We start from the raw sequence: 21,408 nt of genomic DNA, 5'->3' as shown, positions 1-21,408 counted from the left end.
TCTTATTTAAATAAAGTCAGCATTATTTCATTTGCCACAGCAGTTTCACGATGTCCCCTTTAACTTCAATGCTACTTAAGATTTTGCTGAGCCAGAGCTATATTTCAACATCAAATCATCAATATATAGAAGAATGTCTTAAAAGTTAAAATGTAGTTTCTCAGAACTGACTGGCTCACACATTACCTTACCAAATATATAGATATCTGGCCTTACATTGTATCCTCTCAGAATTGATTCATGTTACAGACAAATTTCTGTAGTTCTAAAGTTGAATGAGACTCTTCAGAAAAATTCAGGCACTAAGTCCTTGGAGAGTATAAATAAGCAAGGTCAAGGTGAGAATGATAATGGTTTTTAACAAACACAATGAGACAATTATATATATCAAAGGAAATTCTTTATTGTAAACAAGATATAAAGTACAACAAAAGAAATATTGTGCAAATTTTAAGTCACAAGGATCTTTTTTTAATTAAGAGAACTCCTTTTTGTTTTCCAAGGGTCCAAGTTTTGATGTCAGAAATCTACACTCAATATACAGAAAAATGTTAAATGGGAAGATTATAGTGACACTTTTCACTATATATTTTAAACAATTTACTTTTGTTTTACCATTGTGTATATCATCCACTATATAACAGAACGTAAGAGAAATACTGTTAACAAAAGTGAATGCTCTAATTTTTCTACCTACCTCCACATCCCCCAGAACTCCTATAAATTGACAGAACATTTGTCCACCTGTGAATAATGGTCACTAACTTCCTAATTCAATAAAGCACACATTATATCCTCATAACACAAGGGTACTTTACTGATGACATAAGCCATCTTTTTCAAGGAGTTATCTAAAATTCTTGATATCCCTTCTTTACAAGATATATTTTCATCCTCAGATTTTTGTCCTAAACAAAGTGCAATGTATCTTAGAGTCTACAGAAAACACATTTGTATACAATTTTCAAATCTACACAAGAAATGCAGGCAAACTAAAGTTCAAAGCATAATAAAATACCTAGATATAGTCATTTATTAAACTTTCAAAATAAAATTGCAAAAGAAAAAATTGTGGCTATACTTCAAAGCAATTAAATTAAGGAGGATTCCAATTCTTTGGGCCCTCATAGCAATATACAGCCTTTCAATTCCAAATATTAACAATAATGTAAAAATGACAGTTCTAGATATATTTAATAACTACATCCACAAAGCTGACTGGAAAGACCAGGAATAGTAAACAAGATAACTCTAGAAAAAGATGATAATATTTGTAATAATGCAAACTGATTTTACATCTCCATCTCTGTACCGTAATGTTTCTTTCCAGTCTCTATATTCTTGAAACCAGTGCTTTACAAGAATCACATTTAAAAGTTGGTCTCAAGTATAAACAGCAAGAGTAAAGTAACAAATGGGCACACAAATTCAAAATCTGTGCTACCTGTGTTGACCTCATCTGAAACCTTCAAAAAATATTCAAAGGAATAAAATCTTTCTCATCTCTCTTATGTGATAAGAAATGAAACCTGCCATTCTGTGACCTGCCTGTGGCCAAAGCCCTTCTTGTCATCTAACCCAGGCTGGGCCTTCACACCAGGCTGTGAGGCTTCTGCTTTAAGCCCTCACTGGAGGGCCACAGACTTGCAGTGGAAACGTTTTTAATATCACCACTGGCTCCCAGCTGTGACCAAAGTTAGTTCTGATTCTTTGCTTTCTTTCTGTGCTGTCACTGTGTGGGAGCAGGGGTTGGAGGTAGAGCAATGTCGTTTAACTTGCTCACTTCCATTTGCCAGTTTGGTAGCTTCTTGGCTGACAGATGGCGCCGGGCATGCTTGGTTAAATGGTCACTCCTCATGAACCGCCGGTCACACATGGGACAGGCAAATTTCTTCTCGCCTGTGTGGGTTCGCCTGTGTCTGGACAGTTCATCAGAACGGGCAAACCTCCTTTCACAACCTTTCCAGCTACAGCTGAAAGGTTTTTCCCCTGAAAGGAAGAAATTCAGATCATTCAGCATTTATTAAATTGATGGATATGACATCTTCAATTAATTAGATCTAAAGATATATGAGATATTTTAAAATAAAAATTAATAAACTGTCAAATGAGTATTAGATGTGTGTTGCTCCAATTTAAACTTGTCACTCTATCACATTTATAAACACCCCCACCCCCCCATAAAAACCAGACAGGCTTGGTGGCTCAAGCCTTTAGTTCCCAGCTATTTGGGAAGGCTTGAACTAAGGAATTCTGTATCAGCCTGCTTGGTTTTTTTTTTTTTTTTTTTTTTTGCAGTTTTTGGCCAGGACTGGGTTTGAACCAGCCACCTCTGGCATATGGGGCCAGCGCCCTACTCCTTTGAGCCACAGATGCTGCCCAACACCCTGTTTAAAAAAAAAAAAAAAAGCCCCAAATGAAAAGATCTTAACCTCAACTGTTTCAAAAGCTTTAAACATATACAGAATCATCATATGAGAAAGTAAAACAAAAAACACCTTGATATAAGTCTTAGACAAAGCACAAAATGGTTGGTACCTGTATGCGTTCTTGTGTGGGCCTTCAGATGGGAACTTTTAAAGTATGTCTTGCCGCATCCTGGGTGGCTACAGATGTGACTTCTTATCCTCGATGAGTCAATCTGAGAAGTGACTTTTGCTGCTGAAGGGGAAAAACCAGGAGCAGGGGCAATGGGAGAGAGTCTGGTGCCATTTGGGCTCACCACTGGAGGCTTTGGGGTCTGCACAACGGGCTGGGGCACCACAAACATGACAGCACCTTTGGGCACCTGAGTGCCCATGAACACCACAGGTGGGCAAACTGGTGGCTGGCTGGGTGGAGTGCTAGGAACGACTGTTGTCACAACAGGGTTGTTTGCAGGGAGGGGAACCATCTGGCAGATGACTGGCATAGGAGGCACGCCCCCTGTGGATACTGCAGGTGGAGAGACCAACACTGATTTCTGTTGGGGGGATGAGGGGGTTGGTTGAGACCTACAGATGACTGTCTCTGAGGAAGGCACGGAAAAGTCATGAAGCGCAGCACTTGCTTTCTCATCAACATCTGCCACTGTGTTTCGCTCACATTTGGACCTATTTGGTGACACAGCAGCACACGGTATGTTTTTTCTTGCAGCCTCAACATTTAGGTAGGTTCTTCTTCGAAAAGAATTGTCCTGGTAGTTGAGGATGCTGGCTGCTTTCACTGGGCAGGATTGGTGGTTACATAGCTGGGCATCCGCTGTATGACGAATCACACTTGTTGCCTGAGCCTTGGGGAGTTTGGGGGCAGACACTGAGCTCTTTTCTTCCTCTTTGAAAGGTGCGGTAATGTGCAGCTTGGCGGTATCTGAAAGTGATTTGAAATGTCCAGTAGATGGCGCTGGTGCCATCAGATTGGATACTTGAGAGGGTTCAAAGTCAGAGGGGCTGTAAGGTGGAGTCAAACACTAAAGAGAAGGGAAATACATAAGCAATAGCATGAGAAATTTAGAGTTCCTTCCTTTATATAAGTTAAATGAAACCTGACAATTTCCCATCATCTTAAAAAACAGTAATACTTACAAATGTTGGGATTGCATGAAAATCGGGTGTCCCAGGAAGCAAATTCTCTTCCTCCGACATATCCGATACTGGGGTAACAGGTCTGTTTTCAATGTATTTCTTAAAATCAGATTTCCAACTGCAGCTCATTGACATAAGTGCTTCAACAGCTTCAAAATCACTTTTCTCTGCAGTTTTGTTCCAGGAATACATATTCTCTTTGGACCTTTCAGAAATCATTTCCATTCTTTCCTCCTATAAAAACAAAAGATCAAAGCTTATAAGCATATTTTTTTGTCATAACACACGGAGGAATATATAAATATTTTTTTCTACAACTTGCACAATTTTCCAAGTTAAAATCTGAAACAAATTTTTCCTCCTCCCTACTCTTATACTTAGTTCAGCTACACTTGTCAGGTGACCCCATACTTTAGAGAGAAACACCTTATTACCATTAAGGGAACCAAGACCGTTGGCAGTCATTAATGCATTTGTGATCCAAAAAAGAGAACATTGGGCTTAGAAGAAAAAAATACATTTTTATAGTTTTTCCAGAGTAGCCACCTGCAGTTGGGTCAGCCAAAATAACTAAGGGAAGGGTCTCCAAAAAAAGTTACCTTTCTTCATTACTATAGGTATGGTATAAGGTCTTTCGCTGTATGAATTTCTAAGAGAGTTAAAAAAGGCCAATATTATAAATACAAAGTGTAGCAGACAGAACTCTGGCCTGTTAATATAGGTTTAGGACCTTTTAGAAAGTCACTTTGCATTGGGGATAAAAATCAAAGGAAAAAGGATCCTTAGAGTCTCTTCCAAGTTAATATTGCATCAGGTTATTTGAAATCTAAAATTACTTGATTATTTGCGGTAAATAAATATCAAGTGAACTATGTAGGAAAAAAAATCCCAAAGCTTTATTTTAGTCAAGTTTCAATCTCTTGTTTGTTCCCTTTTATTGGATCCATTTGACACAACGGTTTGCTGTGCATAAATTATAACTGCTACAGTAACACTAAAAACTGTATAATCAGAACACTTAATATTCTTCTCTAAATCTGAAAAAATCCTGACCATAGTCTGCAATACTAAAAATGGAATCTATTCTAATCTCTTAAAGAATAGCTCGATGTTTAAAAACACACACACACACACACACTCCCTATTTGTTTGTCCGGGTCCTTCTACCTAAGGTTTTATATTAAATTTCTTTGCACTACGCTTCAAAAAGTGCTACCCGCCATCTCTTCCATTTGAAAAAAACAAACTGCCCAGATTGGTTTGATCAAAGTAGAGATTGTATAAGAATACTGAAAAGCCTTCTTTACGTTACAAGGTATTATTCACAAGCCTTGTTTTTAAAAATGCATGACCTCTTCGTGTTGCAGTCCTAAGAAAACGAGCCATTGCTCTTGAAATATCACGAACAATGCAATTGCATAATCGCGCCCCTCTTTATGTAAGCGGCAATGGACAACGCGTGTGTGTGTAAAAAAGCCTCAAGACGCCAAAGCACAGAAAGGAAAAAAGGCAGGCAGACAGGCAGCAGGGAAGGAGAGCGTGAGCCGGAAAGCACAGGAAAGGGAAACGAGGAGGGGAGGAAGGGAGTGGGGCGCAAGGCAGGAAAGGGAAGCGAGGGCGGAGGCGCGGGCGGGGGAGGCAGACGAGGGGCGGAGGCGGATGGCGGGGGAGATCCTCGCTGGCGGGGACAGACGGATGGGGCCGCCCTAACCTCACTGAGGCTCGCGGGTGAGTCACCGGGAACATTCCTCGCCGCTCGCACGTCCCGGAGCCCCTGCCCCCGCCATTGGCCAGCCGGCCCGGCGGCCCGAGCTCGGATTGGCTGGGCGGCACGGGGCGGGGGCGCGGGGGAGGAGGGGGCGAGGCATGTGAACAAAGCGTGATCAGCGGCTGCTCCAGGAGGCTCAGGAAACGTGAACTGGGAATTGCCGCGCCGTCACCTTTCCCCTACTTCCTGAGCCGCGGGCCCCCGCCCGCGCGCCGGCCCCGGGGAGGGGCCGCGGGAGCCGCCGCCAACCGCCCGACAGTGCGCGCCCGGCCCCGTGGAGAGGGGAGGGGAGGAGAGGAGAAGGGAGAGGCGGAGCCGTGGGCCCGGCTCCCGGAGGCGCCCGCCCCTTCCAGCTCGCCGCGAGCCGCTGTTCCCTTAGGAACCGACAGCGGGGCCGGGCCTCGCTCCCGCCCCTGGTGGAGGCCGGGACTGGGTCACTCGGGGACGAGAGCTCCCCGGGCGCACCCGCTCACAACCCACCCCCGGCCTCCTGCTCAGCTGCGAGAGGAGGAGCCGGGTCCCCGCGGAAACCCGGCCGCCGCCCTCCTCCTGCTTGCAACCCCTGGGGACCTGGCCAAGCCCTCGGCGCTTCCCGCCCACGCGGCCCTCGGGACCTCGGACCACCCCGTCTCTCCCAGCAGAAGCGCGCCCCCTCCCCGCGGCTTCCGGCAGCTCTGGTCCCCTCCCGCCGCGCGTCTCCACGGGTTCCCAGACGTGCAGCCCCCACAGGCCCAGCTCCAGACGCGCTCCCCCGCGTCTCGCAGCCCCGGCTCCTCCACCCACCTTCCCGCCCTAGCTCCCGGGTCCTGCTTCCCACCCTCTCGTACCTTCCAAGGGGTCGTCTGAAGGCGGCCACCTGCCCCTGCCCCGAGTCTCCTCCTGACGCCAGGAGAGTGGGGGGCAATTCGTTTCCCCCTTGGCGGCTGCCAGGCCCGCATGTCATCCCCCGCGCCCACGCCAGGCGCCCCCTTCCTCAGCCTCCGCCTAACAGCTGAGTAGCCCCCTCCCTGCGGTCTTCAGCTCCCAGCCCCTGTCTTGCAAGACTCCGTTCAGACCCCTCAAGATATTCTCTTCTGTGGACACCTCGCTTGCGAGCAGCCCCCTCACCCTGAGTCGCATTCTTGATCCAGACTAGGTTATCCCTCCCCAGTGCCAGGTGCAGCGTAACTCCTGTGTCCCTTCCCCCATCTCCCCTTCCACATCTTCCCCCAGCCTCGCAGCCAGAGCACCCCCTCCCCACTGCTCCCGCCCCTCCACAGTCATCCTCCGCTTCACCTGCCTCCTGAAGTCTCCTTGCGGAGCTCCCCTTGCCCGCCTCAGTACACCCAGAATAAGACCCCTCTCTGGTCTTCAAATCTCCATCCTCCTCTAACGACACCCCTGCCCGCCACACACGCCCTCCCTAATGCCCAGTCTGCAGGCAAGAAGCCCCTTTCCTCTCTCTGACTCAGCCGCAGCTCCGCTTCTCAGGCGCGGCTGATGTCAGGGAGTTTGGGTTCGCGCCCCCAATAGCCCCCTAGACACGACGCGGCAAAGAAGGACAGGGGCATCCCCAGGTGACTTACCGCAGTCTGCTGGAGAGAAGCGCCAAAGTTTAGCATGGTTGGCTGCTTGGCCACCGACAACAAGCTGACTGTCTGCTAGGCTGCTGGCTGCCTGGCCACAGACGGGCGCCCAGAGACACTCGACGCCGCTCTCGCTGCTGCCGCGCTCGGCGCTGTCTGCCCCCTCCCCATTCAGGTAGCCGCTCAGCCAGCCTCGCGCCGCGGGCGGGGGCGGGGGCGGAGCAAGTAGCTGGCCAATCAGGGGCAAAGGTGTGTGAGGCGTCGGCCAATGGGCTCGCGGGGCCACGCGTGATCAGCGGCTGCCCGGCAGCGTGAAGCTTGTGTCAGTGGAGCGTGTACACAATCCCCAGCAGCGTGTTCCCTCGGCCTTGCCCGGGGGAACTCCCGCGGCCACCTGATTCATGACGCCCCTCGCCCCTCGCTTGCCCTTTGCCGCCAGTCCTCAACTCAGGCCTAGGGGGCGGTGCCGAGGGCGGGGGCCTAACCGGGAGGCTCAGCAGCGGCGGCGCGCCCAGGCACTGCGGAGGGCTGGCCCCACGTGGGGGGTGGGGAAGGATGCCCGCTCCGCCCATTCCCCTCCGCGCCAGGCCTCGGCTCAGCCCGCCACCGAGTGGGCGGGACGCTGGACGGGCAGGGGAGGCGGTGGCTGCTGGCCAAGGCTCTCCGGCCAGGAGATTTGCATTGCAAGCGCAGTCCTCTTGTGCGTCTGGCGAGAACGCAGAGCCCGGTGACCGACTGAGCTGCATTTCCGAAACATTTGCTAGGTTTTGCCTCGCTTAGCCATGGGGAACACCAAGGCGAGTGGTGGAGGTTGGGGGGTGGGTGGAGGGGAATCCTGTCACAGAGCGAGCACCTGCTCTCGTGCCCTCCACCCAAGTTCAAGCCACTGGCGCTGCCTCGCCCTTCCCGTCCGCCGTGCAAGCTGCAGTGCCCGCCCCTGCCCTCCCCGCCCATCCTTCCTTCTGGGCAACCGAGAGGTGTGAGGACTGCAAGAAGCCGGGAGAATTGAACTAATGGTGTGGGAGGAAGCCATAGACCCGCGTTTTTATCCTTCCTTGTCACTGCGGACTCGAGTTTGAGCTCGGGGTAGGGGTAGTTGGACGTTTCACTTGCTGTGCCTAGGACTGGGTATGGGGCCCTCTGTTCGGGAAAGCCCATGGCTCTGTTTTGGCGCCCTGTTTGCCAGTTCACAGCAGCTGTTGTTGGAGACCGAGGCCGTGATAACGGGACTTTTCTCTCTTTTGAGCAGGCTAAACAGGAGGCAGAAATCACGGCTCCTCCTGGGAGCAGTCTCACTTCTTTGTAACTGAAAAGCTAATAATGCAGTATCCTTCCTTTCCCCAAACCACAGAGTAAGCATAGAAAGGGAATTAATTGTTTTAGAAACTCCCAAATCAGTGATCATCTTCGAATGGTTCCTCCTGGTATGTCTAAGGTCCAGGCCCAGGCTAGCTAACAATAGTAAACGATAATATCACTGGCTAGGGCTAGAGAAGCCCAGGATAGGGTGAAGAGGGAATGGCCTCCTTTTCCTGCCAGTCCTTCATCTGTTGGAGGGGTGCCAGCTTAGCTGCCCTTTAGCTCTTCCTGTCTCCTCCTCCCCACACCCCTGCCTCTGTCTGCAGGGCGTCCCTCCCTGTAGGCTTCCTTCCGTCTAGGCTGTTCCATCCTGTTGACCTGAGCCTGAGGGCTGGAGCAGCTGGCCCTAGGCACCTGTGGCAGCAGAGGACACTCCTGTGTGTGCCCCACCAGCAGTGCCTTCCTTCCTGTCAGGGAGCCACCCCTTGGAGTGGTCACTGCCAAACCCTCCAGGCCTGATCCCTGTCCTTTCCTCAGGAATGTAGGGCCTGTTGGCACCGTGCCCCAGCATGCTGAGAAGCAAAGAGCATTTATGATTTGTGGAAGTGATTCAAAACAGGAAAGAAAAGAGAAAAGGGGTAGGAGGAACAGTGTGGTGGTGGCACAATTCCTAGAGATTCAGAGAAAGATGTTCCCCAGGCACCTCAGACTCAACATACCCCAAACCAAAATTGTTTCTACTCCTTCCCATATGTGCACTGTGTCTTCCTTCCTCAAAGCACAGGTTCCAGCAATTTTGCCTCAGAAATGTCTCTTTCCTCACTTTCTATTTCTACCAGTCAAATGTTGCTCTAGGGTCAATCTGTCATCAACTCTTGCTTGGATTAAACAATCTGCAATCTCCTCACCCAACCTCCACCCACACCCCAGCTGGTTTTCCAGTGCATAGACTCCACACTGTGACCAGAATGGCTTTTTAAAGACATGATCCAATCACAACACTCCCTACTTAAAAATGATCCTTGGCTCCTATTGCCAGGAGATAAAAGGGCATTCCATTCTGAGCTATAAAGTCAGCCTCCAACCACAGTGAGGACCTTATCTCCCTCCCAGACTTACTTTTGCCTACAGCTATAGCAAATGACTTGCCAGTCCTCAAACATATGGTGCATTTCCATGTCTCCATGCCATATCTTCACTTAGAAAACACTCAGTTTCTCATGCCTTTGTTTATCCACTCAATTCAACAACTATTTGTTGAGCATTTACTATATGTTTGAGGCACTGTTCCAGGCACTGGGACAACAGTATTGAGGAAGACTGGCCAAGTTCCGACTTGCAAAAGCTTGGATGAGGAGTCAATACACACACAAAGTATCACTTACAAAGGTAAATTCAGGCGGCCGGGCATGGTAGCTCATGCCGTAACCCCAACCCTCTAGGAGACTGAGGTGAACAAATTGCTTGAGCTCAGGAGTTCAAGACCAGCCTGAGCAAGAGTGAGACCCTATCTCTAAAAAATAGCCAGGTGTTGTGGCAGGCATCTGTAATCCCAGCTACTCAGGAGGCTGAGGCAAGAGATCACTTGAGCCCAAGAGTTTGAAGTTGCTATGAGATATGAGGCCAGGGCACTCAACCCCAGGGACTGAGTGAGACTCTATCTCCAAAAAACAAACAAACAAACAAAAATTAAGTTCACCACAGTGCACAAAGTGTAATAGGGTGATATGAATGGGTCTGGGGAGCTGGTTTGCTGTGGGAGATAGGAGAAGCTTGCTCTGAGGAGGAGACTTCTAAGCTAAACACTCATGAAAGGATAAGAAGGTTTGGGAATGTACATCCAAGTGGAGAAACAGCAAAGGCAGAGCTTGCCCAGTGTGGCCCAGTGTGGCTGGAGGTATAGAGGGTCCTGGGGAAAGGGGGAGGGGATGAGGCTGGAGAGTGAAGCCAGGGAGCCAGACTGCTTAGAAATTTATAGGCCATGATATCGAAATCTTTCTCTTACTAATCTGCTTTAATTGTGAGTTGATTTTTCAGCAAACCAACCAAAGAAAAGGGATGAGTTTCACTACAATCCCTACAGTATGAAATGAGGATTTTCTTTAAGTTGCAAGGGAGGCCATGTTGTCTTGGAAGAAAGGTACTTTTTAAAAACAAAACTAAAGCTCATCTGGCATTTAATTAAATTTTTTTAAAATTATTTTTTATTAAATCATAACTTTGTACATTGATGCATTTACGGGGTTCAAGGTACTGCTTCGATATACAATGTGAAATGTTTACATTGAACCAAGTAACACAACCATCATAATTATACTCATTTCTTAATAGTTTTGAAATGCATCATGCATGATCTTTGCATCATGCACATTAGGTGACGTCCCTCCAAATACTCTCCCTTCTCCCATATCCCCTCTCCCCACCTCTCTCTCTCCTCTTCCCTTCTACTTTATGGACTATAGTTATGTTTTGCCAGTCATATGATTGTGTAGGTGGTTATATATTGATTTCATAGTAGTATCGAGTACTTTGGATACTTTTTTTTCCATTCTTGGGATACTTTACTAAGAAGAATATGTTCCAGCTCCACCCAAGTAAACATAAAAGATGTGAAGTCTCCATCTTTTTTTATGGCTGCATAGTATTCCATGGTGTACATATACCATAATTTGTTAATCCATTCATGGGTCAGTGGGCTGTTGGAATACTTGGACTGTTTCCATGTCTTGGCTATTATGAATTGTGCTGCAATAAACATTCTGGTGCAAATGTCTTTGTTATAAAATAATTTTTGATCATCTGGGTAGTAGAGGAATTGCAGGATCAAATGGTAGGTCTACTTTTAGTTCCTTGAGTGTTCTCCAAACTTCTTTCCAAAAAGGCCATATTAGCTTGCATTCCCACCAGCAGTGTAGAAGGGTTCCTTTGTCTCCACATCCACACCAACATCTGTAGTTTGGGGATTTTGTGATGTGGGCTAATCTTACTGGAGTTAGATATCTCAAAGTGGTTTTGATTTGGATTTCTCTGATGATTAAGGATGATGAGCATTTGTTCATGTATTTGTAGGCCTTGTGCCTGTCTTAATCAGAGAAGTTTCTGTTCATGTCTCTTGCCTGCATAGAAATGGGGTTATTTATTCTTTTCTTATTGATTAGAGTTCTCTGTAGATTCTAGTTATCAGACCTTTGTCAGAAGTGTAAAGTGAAAAACTCTTCTCCCATTCTGAAGGTTGTCTGTTTGCTTTACTTACTGTGCCCTTGGATGTGCAAAAGCTTTTTAGTTTGATCAGATCCCAGTAATGTATTTTTGATGTTGCTTCAGTTGCCCAGGGGGGTCTACCTCATAAAATATTCACCCAGGCAGATTTCTTCAAGTGTTTTCCCTGCACTCTCTTCTATTATTTTTATAGTTTCATGTCTTAAGTTTAAATCTTTTATCCAATGAGAATCAATTTTTGTTAATGGTGAAAGGTGGGGGTCCAATTTCAGTCTTCTACAGGTCTCCAGCCAGTTCACCCAGCACCATTGTTAAATAGAAAGTCTTTCCCCGCTGAATATTTTTGATAGGCTTGTCGAAGATCAAATGACGATAAGCAGCTGGGTACATCTCTTGGTTCTCTGTTCTGTTCCATAAATCTACCGCTCTGTTTTTGTGCCAGTACCATGCTGTTTTGATCACTATAGATTTATAGTATAGCCTGAAGTCTGGTAATGTGATACCTCCTGATTTGTTCTTATTTCTGAGTGATGTATTTGCTATTCAAGTTTTTTTCTGATTCCGTATAAAACAAAGTACTATTTTTTCAAGTTCTTTGAAGTATGACAATGGTGCTTTAATAGAGATTGCATTAAATCTGTAGATTGCTTTGGGTAGTATGGACATTTTATGTTGATTCTAGGGGCAGCACCTGTGGCTCAAAGGAGTACACTGCTGGCCCCATATGCCGGAGCTGGTGGGTTCAAACCCAGCCCCAGCCAAAAACCGCAACAAACAAACAAACAAACAAAAAACATTGTTGATTTTTCCCAGCCATGAACATGGTATGTTTTTCCATTTGTTAACATCTTCAGCTATTTCTTTTCTCAGAGTTTCATAGTTCTCCTTATAGAGATGTTTCATGTCCTTTGTTAGGTAAATTCCCAGATTTTTTTTTTTTTTTAAACGGAGCCTCAAGCTATCCCCCTGGGCAGAGTGCCATGGCATCATGCTCGCAGCAACCTCCAACTCCTGGGCTCAAGCAAGTCTTCTGCCTCAGCCTCCCAAGTAGCTGGGACTACAGGCGCCTGCCACAACGCCCGGCCATTTTTTGGTTGCAGCCATCATTGTTTGGCGGGCCGGTCTGGGGATTTGAACCTGCCACCTTAGGTGTATGTGGCTGGCGCCTTAGCCACTTGAGCCACAGGCACCGAGCCAATTCCCAGATATTTCATCTTCTTTGGCACTATTTTAAAAGGAATAGAGTCCTTGATTGTTTTTTCAGCTTGACTATTGTTGGCGTATATAAAAGCTGCTGACTTGTAAGTATTAATTTTGTATCCTGAGACACTGCTAATCACTTCTAAGAGTTTTGAAGTTGAGTCCCTGATTTTCCAGGTATAAGATCATGTCATCAGTGAAGAGTGAGAGTTTGATCTCCTCTGACCCTATTTGGATACCCTTGATCGCCTTCTTTTGCCTGATTGCGATAGCTAAGACTTCCATTACTGTGTTCAATAGCAGTGGAGACAGTGGGCATCCTTGCCTCATTCCTGATCTGAGTGGAAATGTTTTCAATTTTACACCATTCAATATGATATTGGCTGCTTGACAAATGGGAGTTGGATTTTATTTGTATATATTCCAAGGATCCTGATCTGCTCATGAAATCCTTATCCAGGGAGAAGCTGTGGGGCAGATGTCTGAAGCAATCCTTTGAGAGAACACTTTTCAGGGCAGAGTAATTGCTCGGTTCTGCCTACTTCTTGCCCTTCTGCTTCATGTGTACTACAAAATAGTCATTGCACGTGATGGTGAGGCCCGCAATTAGGGAAAAGGAGCTCTGGAAGCCCACTTTGCCATCTCGGCACTGGTCCAGGTCCTTCATTATTTTGTCTAAGGCCAGAGGGTCTTTTTGATTTTCCAAAAATCCCAGGAACTCCTTCTCCATGAGCACTCTGAGGTCCTCCTTTGTTAAGTAGCCTTTATCCCTGGCAAATTTGTGAAACATAAACATCATGGTTTCCACGGCATGCTCCATCTGAGATGGCATTTTGGTGAGATCTACTGAAGCCTGGGCCGAGAGGTGCAGTGGACGCTAGCTGGCTGGGGCATGGGGCGAAATTTACATTTTTATCTTTGAAGGGCCCCTTGGCCTTCCTGGCCTTCAGGGTCTTTGCTCTACTGCCACCTTGTTGAAGCCTTCCTTAACAAATCAGTATGAATTTGTTGTTCTCCTAGACTTCTGGCCCTTTGTGCATACCTTCATGCTGGGAGTGGAGCACTTATCACTTCTATTGTAAGACACGTTTACAATATTGAATCTTGCCCAAGCTCCACCAAGATCTGAGCTCCTTCAAGATGATGGCCATCATTTTTTTTTTTTTTTTTTGGAGACAGAGTCTCACTTTGTCACCCTTGGTAGGGTGCTATGGCATCACAACTCACAGCAACCTCCAGCTCTTGGGCTTAGGTGATTCTCTTCCCTCAGCCTCCCGAGTAGCTGGTACCACAGGTGTCTGCCACAATACCTGGCTGTTCTTTTTTTGTTGCAGTTTGGCTGGGGCCAGGTTTGAACCCGCCACCCTCAGTATATGGGGCCAGCACCCTACTCACTGAGCCATAGGCACCACCCGGCATAATCATCATTTTTTCAGTCCAGTATTTGTTCTATATGAGGCAGTCAAGATCCATTTTTTTTTTTTTTTTGAGAAAGTCTCACTTGTTCACCCTTGGTAGAGTGCTGTGACATCATAGCCCACAGCAACCTCAAATTCTTTGGGCTCAAGTGATCCTCTTGCCTAAGCTCCCCGAGTAGCTGGGACTACAGGTGCCCGCCACAATACCTGGCTATTTTTAGAGATGAGGTCCCACACTTGCTTAGGTTGATCTTGAACTCCTGAACTCAAACAATCACCCGTCTCAGCTTCCTCGTGCTAGGATTATAGGCGTGTGCCTGGCAAGATTCCTTTTCTTAAGAGAGGAAGTAAAACCTTAGATTGTCTCTGAAGACCCTTAGCTTGTGTCATTGTGGGGCCAGAAGTGGGAAATTGTCATCTTGGGCATGAGTAAAAGAAAGTCATTAGGGGCAGAACCTGTGGCTCAAAGGAGTAGGGCACCAGCCCCATATACCAGAGGTGGTGGGTTCAAACCCAGCCCCAGCCAAAAATTGCAAAAAAAAAAAAAAAAGAAAGTCGTTGGACAGTACTCATAGCAGTACCTGAGATAGATGCTGACCCTTCTTGCTGATGGTGCTGGTTTTTCCTTAGATGAGAATAACGAAGGAAGAAGACTGACACATAAAATATCCCTTGTCATTTATAATGTTCAAACACTTCGTACTCAGTAGCCATCTTCTTTTTGCTCCTTAGTAAGTTTCATCACCATTTATTCATTGCCCCACCATATGCCAGGCATTACTGAACACTAAGGTACAACCGTTAAAAAGAGCACAGTTCCGGGGTGGCACCTGTGGCTCAAAGGAGTAAGGCGCAGGCCCCATATGCCGGAGGTGGTGGGTTCAAACCTAGCCCTGGCCAAAAACTTCAAAAAAAAAAAAAAAAAAAAAGCACAGTTCCAGGAGTGCACATTGAGAGGGGCTGAATCAGCTCTGAGCTCAGAGGCTCCTGCTCAAACCCTGCCAAACTTGGGGATTCCAAGAGGGAACTCTGGTTCCACAGCTGACACAATGCATTTAACTAGACTTGCCACACCAGGTCCTTACCTCTCCCCAACCTTCCTTTATCGGCCACATGGTGGCTGATACCTCAAGATGGTAGCCATGGCATAATCAGTCCAGTATCTCAGTCTACCATCTCAGTCAGCTCTGAGGAGGAGACTTCTAAGCTAAACACTCATGAGAGGATAGGAAGGCCCTATCCCAGGGTAGTGGGAAAAGTGAGTAAGTGAGGCAGCCATTACTACAGAATCCAGTAAGTACTTCTCCGGCTGACCTCTCAGCTGGGGATAGGGAGCAGAGATAGCCCTGGGAATTCAGGATGCTCTAAACTGTCTGGATCACAGATTTGAGAGGCAGGATGAGGAGCTTAGGCTGTTAAGGAAAGCATCCCAGCACATAAAGGGCCTTTGTGGACCATGCTGAGGAATGTACAACAGTTTTGTGGAACTTTTGTCCTCAAAAGTGGGGCCTACTGGCAGGTTTTTAGCAAGGGACAATGGCATAGGAAGCTCATTCTGGCCCAGCATGGAGAGTGGACCAGAGGGAAAGGAGTCTGTCACCAGTGAGAAAGCTTTTGCAGTAATGGGGGCAGCAAAGATGATGTTGGCCTAAACAAAGAAGTGGTGGCAGGCCTGGAGAGGGTGGACTAGAGATTCCAAGAGCAAACAGAATTTGGTCATTGATTGGATGTGAGCGTGAGATAGAGGGAGGCATCAGGGAGGACTGCCAGGTTTCTGGCTTGATTCATTGGATGAAATAGGACAAATATCGGACACCATTGCCTGAGGAAGTGTCACAGAGAAGCTATGGTAGAGGGAATGAAAATGCTACATTTCAGTTCCTAGAGCTCAGGAGAGAAAGATTTAGGCTGGAGACTAAAACTTGGGAGTCATCAGGGTGTTGGTTGCAGTTGAAGTCAGGGAAGTGGATGAAGTCCCCTGGGAAAGGTGCAGGCCGTTCCCAAATTACAAACATCTGACTTATGTACAATTTGTACCTAAGAACCAAGGCTGTTACAGGTAATAGGTAAATATCCCTGTTCCAAATCACCCACAAATTCAACTTTTCAACTTAAGAACAAACCTATAGGACCCATCTCATCTGTAACCTGAGGATGGTTAGGAAAGAACCCCAGAAAAGGAAACGGCTGTGGGTGGGCTTCTGAGGAACCACAGGCGTAGAAACTAGAGGAAATGGGACGTGGTGAAATAATGACAAAGGGTAACAGGGACTTGTCCTATATGCCACAGGCAGGATTTTCTGTCCTACTGTGAATAAAGTGAAGATGAGAGAGAGGCACAGGAAGTCTGGTTCAGAAAGTGAAAGCTGTTAGAGTAGGAGTAAGAATATCTTCTCTGGTGACTTTTTCTTTTCTTTTTTTTGAGACACAGTCTCACTTTTTCACTCCCTGGTAAAGTGTCATGGTGTCATAGCTCACAGCAACCTCAGACTCTCAGGCTCAAACAATTCTCTTGGCCTGAGCTTCCTGAGTAGCTGGGACTACAGGTGCCTGACACAACACCCAATATTTTTTAGAGACGGGGTCTCGCTCTTGCTCAGGCTGGGCTTGAACCCATGACCTCAGGCCAATCTACCTGCCTGGGCCTCCCAGAGTGCTGGGATTACAGGTGTAAGCCACCATGCTTGGTCCAGACTGGTGATTATTAATTATTAACTATTTCATTACACTATTACTAATGGTTTTTTTTTTTTATTTTTTTTAGAGATAGAGTCTCACTTTGTCACCCTTGGTAGAGTGCTGTGGCATCACAGCTCACAGTAACCTCCAACTCCTGGGCTTAGTTGATTCTCTTGCCTCAGCCTCCCAAGTAGCTGGAACTACAGGCACCTGTCACAACGCCTGGCTATTTTTTTGTTGCAGTTTGGCTGGGGCTGGGTTTGAACCCGCCACTCTGGGTACATGGGACTGGCGCCCTACTCACTGAGCCACAGGCACTGCCCTACTAATGGTTTTTAAACCATTAAAAAAAAGTTTTAAATTTTGACCATAGTGCCTCATGCCTGTAATCCTAGCACTCTGGGAAGATGAGGCAGAAGGATCGTGTGAGCCTAGACATTCAAGGTTAAGCTATGATTGCACCACTATACCCTTGCCAGGGTGACAGAGTAAGATCCCTATCTCTTTAAAAACAAAACAAAACAAATTGCAGCCCGGCAGGCATGGTGGCTCACGCCTGTAATCCCACTCTGGGAGGCACAGGCAGGTGGATTGCCTGAGCTCAGGAGTTGGAGACGAGCCTGAGCAAGAGCAAGACCCTGTCTCTAAAAAAAATAGCCAGGTGTTGTGGCGGGAATCTGTAGTCCCAGCTACTCAGGGAGGCTGAGGCAAGAGAATTGCTTGAGCCCAAGAGTTTGATGTTGCTGTGAGCTGTGACGCCATGGCATTCTACCAAGGGTGACCAAGTGAGACTCTGTCTCAAAAAAATAAATAAATAGGGCGGTGCCTGTGGCTCAAAGGAGTAAGGTGCTGGCCCCATATGCAGGAGGTGGAGGGTTCAAAGCCAGCCCCGGCCTAAATAAATAAATAAATAAATAACTCTTGAGTTCTGTATGGTGGGTAAGTTGTTTCTGACGATAAAGTCTGTTTCCCCACCCCTTGATTCTGGGCTGGCCCTCTCTGTGACTTCCTTTTACCAATAGAATCCAAGGTGGTGCTGTGGGATTTCCGTCTCTAAATCTTAAGATTTTGAAGTTAACATTTTCATCCTCTTGGAAACCAGCCAGCCACTAGGCAGAGGCACTCAGGCTAAGATACTAAATAATGAGAGAATATTTTGGAAGGAAAATGGCCACTTGGAACAGACTGAGGCACCCCAACCAACAGCCAGTACTACTACACCAGACACAGCAGGGCCAGCCAGGACCCTCTCCAGCCCATCATACACACCCAGAAGACACCAGAAGGAGCAAGATGAGCCATCCCACCGAGCCCTGACCTATGGAGTCATGAACAATAAATAGGAGAGCCGCCCAGGCTGCAGTTCCTGTCTGCCCTCCACCCGGCCTCTACTCCTGCTTCTGTCTGCAGGTGTGTCCCTGGGTTTTAGGGTGGTTTGCTACACTACAAGAGATTACTGAAACACTGGGTGTGTGCTTTTTTCTTCTTTGGACTAACCACCACAATTTTCAAAATTGTCATTTTGTAGGTGTCTTTTTTTTCCCCCCAAGAATCTTAAACCCCTGGGAGAAAGCCCTAGGAAGGAGGACTAGAAAAATTGATAACATATAAAAGAAGAAAAATTGGAGAGAATGAGAAATACATTGTTTGAAAACCTAAAGAAAGGGGAAATATGGGCTCAGCGCCCATAGCTCAGTAAGTAGGGTGCCAGCCACATACATGGAGGCTGGTGGGTTTGAGCTCAGCCTGGGCCTGCTAAACAGCAGTGACAGCTGCACCAAAAAATAGCTGGGCGTTGTGGCGGGCATCTGTAGTCCCAGCTACTTGGGAGGCTGAGGCAAGAGAATCGCTTAAGCCCAAGAGTTTGTGCTGTGAGCTGTGATGCTACAGCACTCTACTGAGGGCAACATAATGAGACTCTGTCTCCAAAAAAAGAAAAAGAAAAGAAAGAAAGGAGAAATATGGATATCTGGAAGAAAAATATCCTATCCTCCGACAAGTACTCCCAGTAGCTCGCTGAGATGGAAATCAATGTGTAAAGGAAGAAAAGGAGTTTACCTTGACTGACTGCCTACCTCGCACCAATTGTTGCTCCTTCACTAAGAATAGGGAGGCCCTAATTTGACCCACTATGTAAATTTCATGGTGTAACACTTTACCTTAGGGATTTTGGGGGGTACAAATAATTAAATTCCTTTACTCTCCATTTGCTCTTTCTATTTGCCCAAGAGGTGAGAATCCAGTTAAGTGGTTAAGTGGCTCTGCAAGGTTCCAAATAGCAGTACGTATAGTTAACATTTTTATTTTTGCAAAACGAAAATAGCCGTACTACTTTTCTTTTTAACAAAAGTAAAATATGCTGATCATAAAAAATACAACGCCAAGCTTAGTGGCTCATGCCTGTAATTCTACCACTCTGGGAGGTGGAAGCAAGAGGATCATTTGAGCTCAGGAGTTTGAGACCAACCTGAACGAAAGTGAGACCCTCCCGCTACTAAAAATAGACAAATTAGCAGGCTGTCATGGTGGGTATCTGTTGTCCCAACTACTCAGGGGCGCTGAGGCAGGAGGATCACTTGGCCCCAGAAGTCTGAGGTACCTGTGAGCTAGACTAACACCACAGATTTCTAGTCTGGGGCAACAGAGGGAGATTGTCTCATAAATAAATAAATAGACCAGTGTGGTGGCTCATGCCTATAATCCTAGCACTCTGGGAGGCCAAGGCGGGTGGATAGCCTGAGCTCGACAGTTAAGAGAACAGCCTGAGCAAGAGCAACTTCCCCGACTCTACCTAAAATAGAAAAAACTAGCCAGGCATGTGGACACCTGTAGTCCCAGCTGCTTGAGTAGCTGGGCAAGAGGATCACTTGAGCCCAAATGTTTGAGGTTGCTATGAGCTATGATGCCATGGCACTCTACCCATGGCAACAGAGTGAGACTTGGTCTAATTAATACGTAAATAAATAAAATATACAGGCTCGCGCCTGTAGTACAGTGGTTATGGCTTAGCCACATGCACCAAGGCTGGTGGGTTTGAACCCTCCCCGGCCAGCTAAACAATAACAATGACAACTGCAACCAAAAATAGCCAGGTGTGTGGCAGCACCTGTGGTCCCAACTACTTGGGAGGCTGAGGCAAGAGAATAGCCCAAGAGAATAGCTTGAGCCCAAGAGTTTGAGGTTGCTGTGAGCTGTGACACAACGGCACTCTACCCAGGGCAACAGCTTGAGACTGTCTCAAAATGAATAAATAAGAAATAAAAAGATGAAAATCTCCTATAATCTCAGTACCCAGAATTAACCTCTGTTAATATTTTGGTGTATATATTTTCAGTCTTTTTCTTCTGTCCTGCCTTCTCACTTCTTTTTCTCTATATATTATAAAATATGCTATTTTGTAACCTGCCCTCTGTTTTCACTTAATCTATAGCAAACATCTCTCTGCACATCAATAATTACAAAAGTAAAGATTTTACTGCTTGGTTTTAGTTTTTGTTTTTAAGAGGGTCTTGCTCTGTCACCCAAGCTAGAGTGCAGTGGTGTGATCAAAGCTCACTGTAAGCTTGGACTCCTGGGCTCAAGTCCACCTCTCACCTTAGCCTCCCAAAGAGCTGGAATTACATGAGCCACTGTGCCTTGCCTTTTTTTTTTTTTTTTTTTAGAGACAGTCTTACTTTGTCACCCTCTGTAAAGTGCTATGGCATCACAGTTCATAGCAGCCTTAGGCTTAGGTGATTCTCTTGCCTCAGCCTCCCAAGTAGCTGGGACTACAGGTGCCCACCACAACACCCGGCTATTTTTTGTTGCAGTTTGGCCGGGGCTGGGTTTGAACTCACCACCCTCAGTATATGGGGCCAGCACCCTACTCACTGAGCCACAGGCACCTCTCTGTGCCTTGCCTTTTATAGCTTCTTAAAAGTATGAGCTTTTCCATTTTTTCTGGACAGTCCCAGTTACTGACTTTTACCAGTTCAGAACTCTGTAATCTTGCTTGATGTCAAGAGTATTAAAGGAGAGTGTTCCTTTTTTTTATTTTGTTTGAGACAGAATCTCACTTTGTTGCCCTCAGTACAGTGCCGTGGCATCACAGCTCACAGCAACCTCAAACTCTTGGGCTCAAGCGATTCTCTTGCCTCAGCGTCCCAAGTAGCTGGGACCACAAACCCTCCACAATGCCCAGCTATTATTTTTAGAGATGAGGTCTCTGGCTTAGGCTAGTCTTAAACTCATGAGCTCAGATGATCCACCCTCCTCGGCCTCCCACAGTGCTGGGATTACAGGCATGAGCCACTGCACCCGGCCCAGGAGAGTGTTCCTTTTTTGAAGACCAAGCATGTCCCAGTTTCTCCGTGGATCGTAATCAAGATTATAACATAAATCCGTATAAGGGCAAAGAAACGTGGAAAGCTGTAAAACACGGAAAGCACACGGCATTGTTTTTCCCTTTTTTCTTTTTGAGAGAGAGTCTTACTTTGTTGCACTGGGTAGAGTGCCGTGGCATCATGGCTCACAGCAATGTTACACTCTTGGGCTCAAGCGATTCTCTTGCCTCAGCCTCCTGAGTAGCTGGGACTACGGGCTCCCACCACAATGCCCAGCTGTTTTTTGAAACGGGGTCTCTCTCCTGCTTACAGTTTCGAACCTGTGAGCTCAGGCAATCCACCCACCTTGGCCTCCCAGAGTGTTAGGATTACAGG

At 46.7% G+C, this 21,408-nt stretch overlaps 1 protein-coding gene and 1 pseudogene across 1 annotated transcript; both read right to left on the bottom strand.

The window, feature by feature from the left end:
* Nucleotides 1–382: 382 nt before the first annotated feature.
* Nucleotides 383–7,233, bottom strand: KLF10 (Kruppel like factor 10). The gene is made up of 4 exons (XM_003782435.1): nucleotides 6,897–7,233; nucleotides 3,564–3,797; nucleotides 2,539–3,448; nucleotides 383–1,989 (listed from the first exon to the last, which is right to left on the bottom strand). Exons 1-4 carry the CDS (start codon nucleotides 6,930–6,932, stop codon nucleotides 1,730–1,732), a joined length of 1,440 nt encoding a protein of 479 aa, XP_003782483.1. The 5' UTR covers nucleotides 6,933–7,233; the 3' UTR covers nucleotides 383–1,729.
* A 5,764-nt stretch (nucleotides 7,234–12,997) lies between these two features.
* On the bottom strand, nucleotides 12,998–13,446 carry LOC100957674 (annotated as a pseudogene).
* Nucleotides 13,447–21,408: the final 7,962 nt, after the last annotated feature.

Source organism: Otolemur garnettii, unplaced genomic scaffold (assembly GCF_000181295.1).
Source record: "Otolemur garnettii isolate 467f Iridium unplaced genomic scaffold, OtoGar3 scaffold00004, whole genome shotgun sequence".
In the NCBI taxonomy this organism is placed as follows: domain Eukaryota; kingdom Metazoa; phylum Chordata; class Mammalia; order Primates; family Galagidae; genus Otolemur; species Otolemur garnettii.
Note: the sequence above shows the minus strand (reverse complement) of the source record. Positions and strands in the feature narration are given on the sequence as shown.

Coding starts and splice junctions, on each gene's coding strand:
- KLF10 (XM_003782435.1), bottom strand. CDS start 6,932: ATGCTAAACTTTGGCGCTTCTCTCCAGCAGACTGCG. Junction 3,798..6,896: donor CTTCTCTCCAGCAGACTGCG/GTAAGTCACCTG, acceptor TTGTTTTTATAG/GAGGAAAGAATGGAAATGAT. Junction 1,990..2,538: donor CCACACAAGAACGCATACAG/GTACCAACCATT, acceptor TCTTCCTTTCAG/GGGAAAAACCTTTCAGCTGT.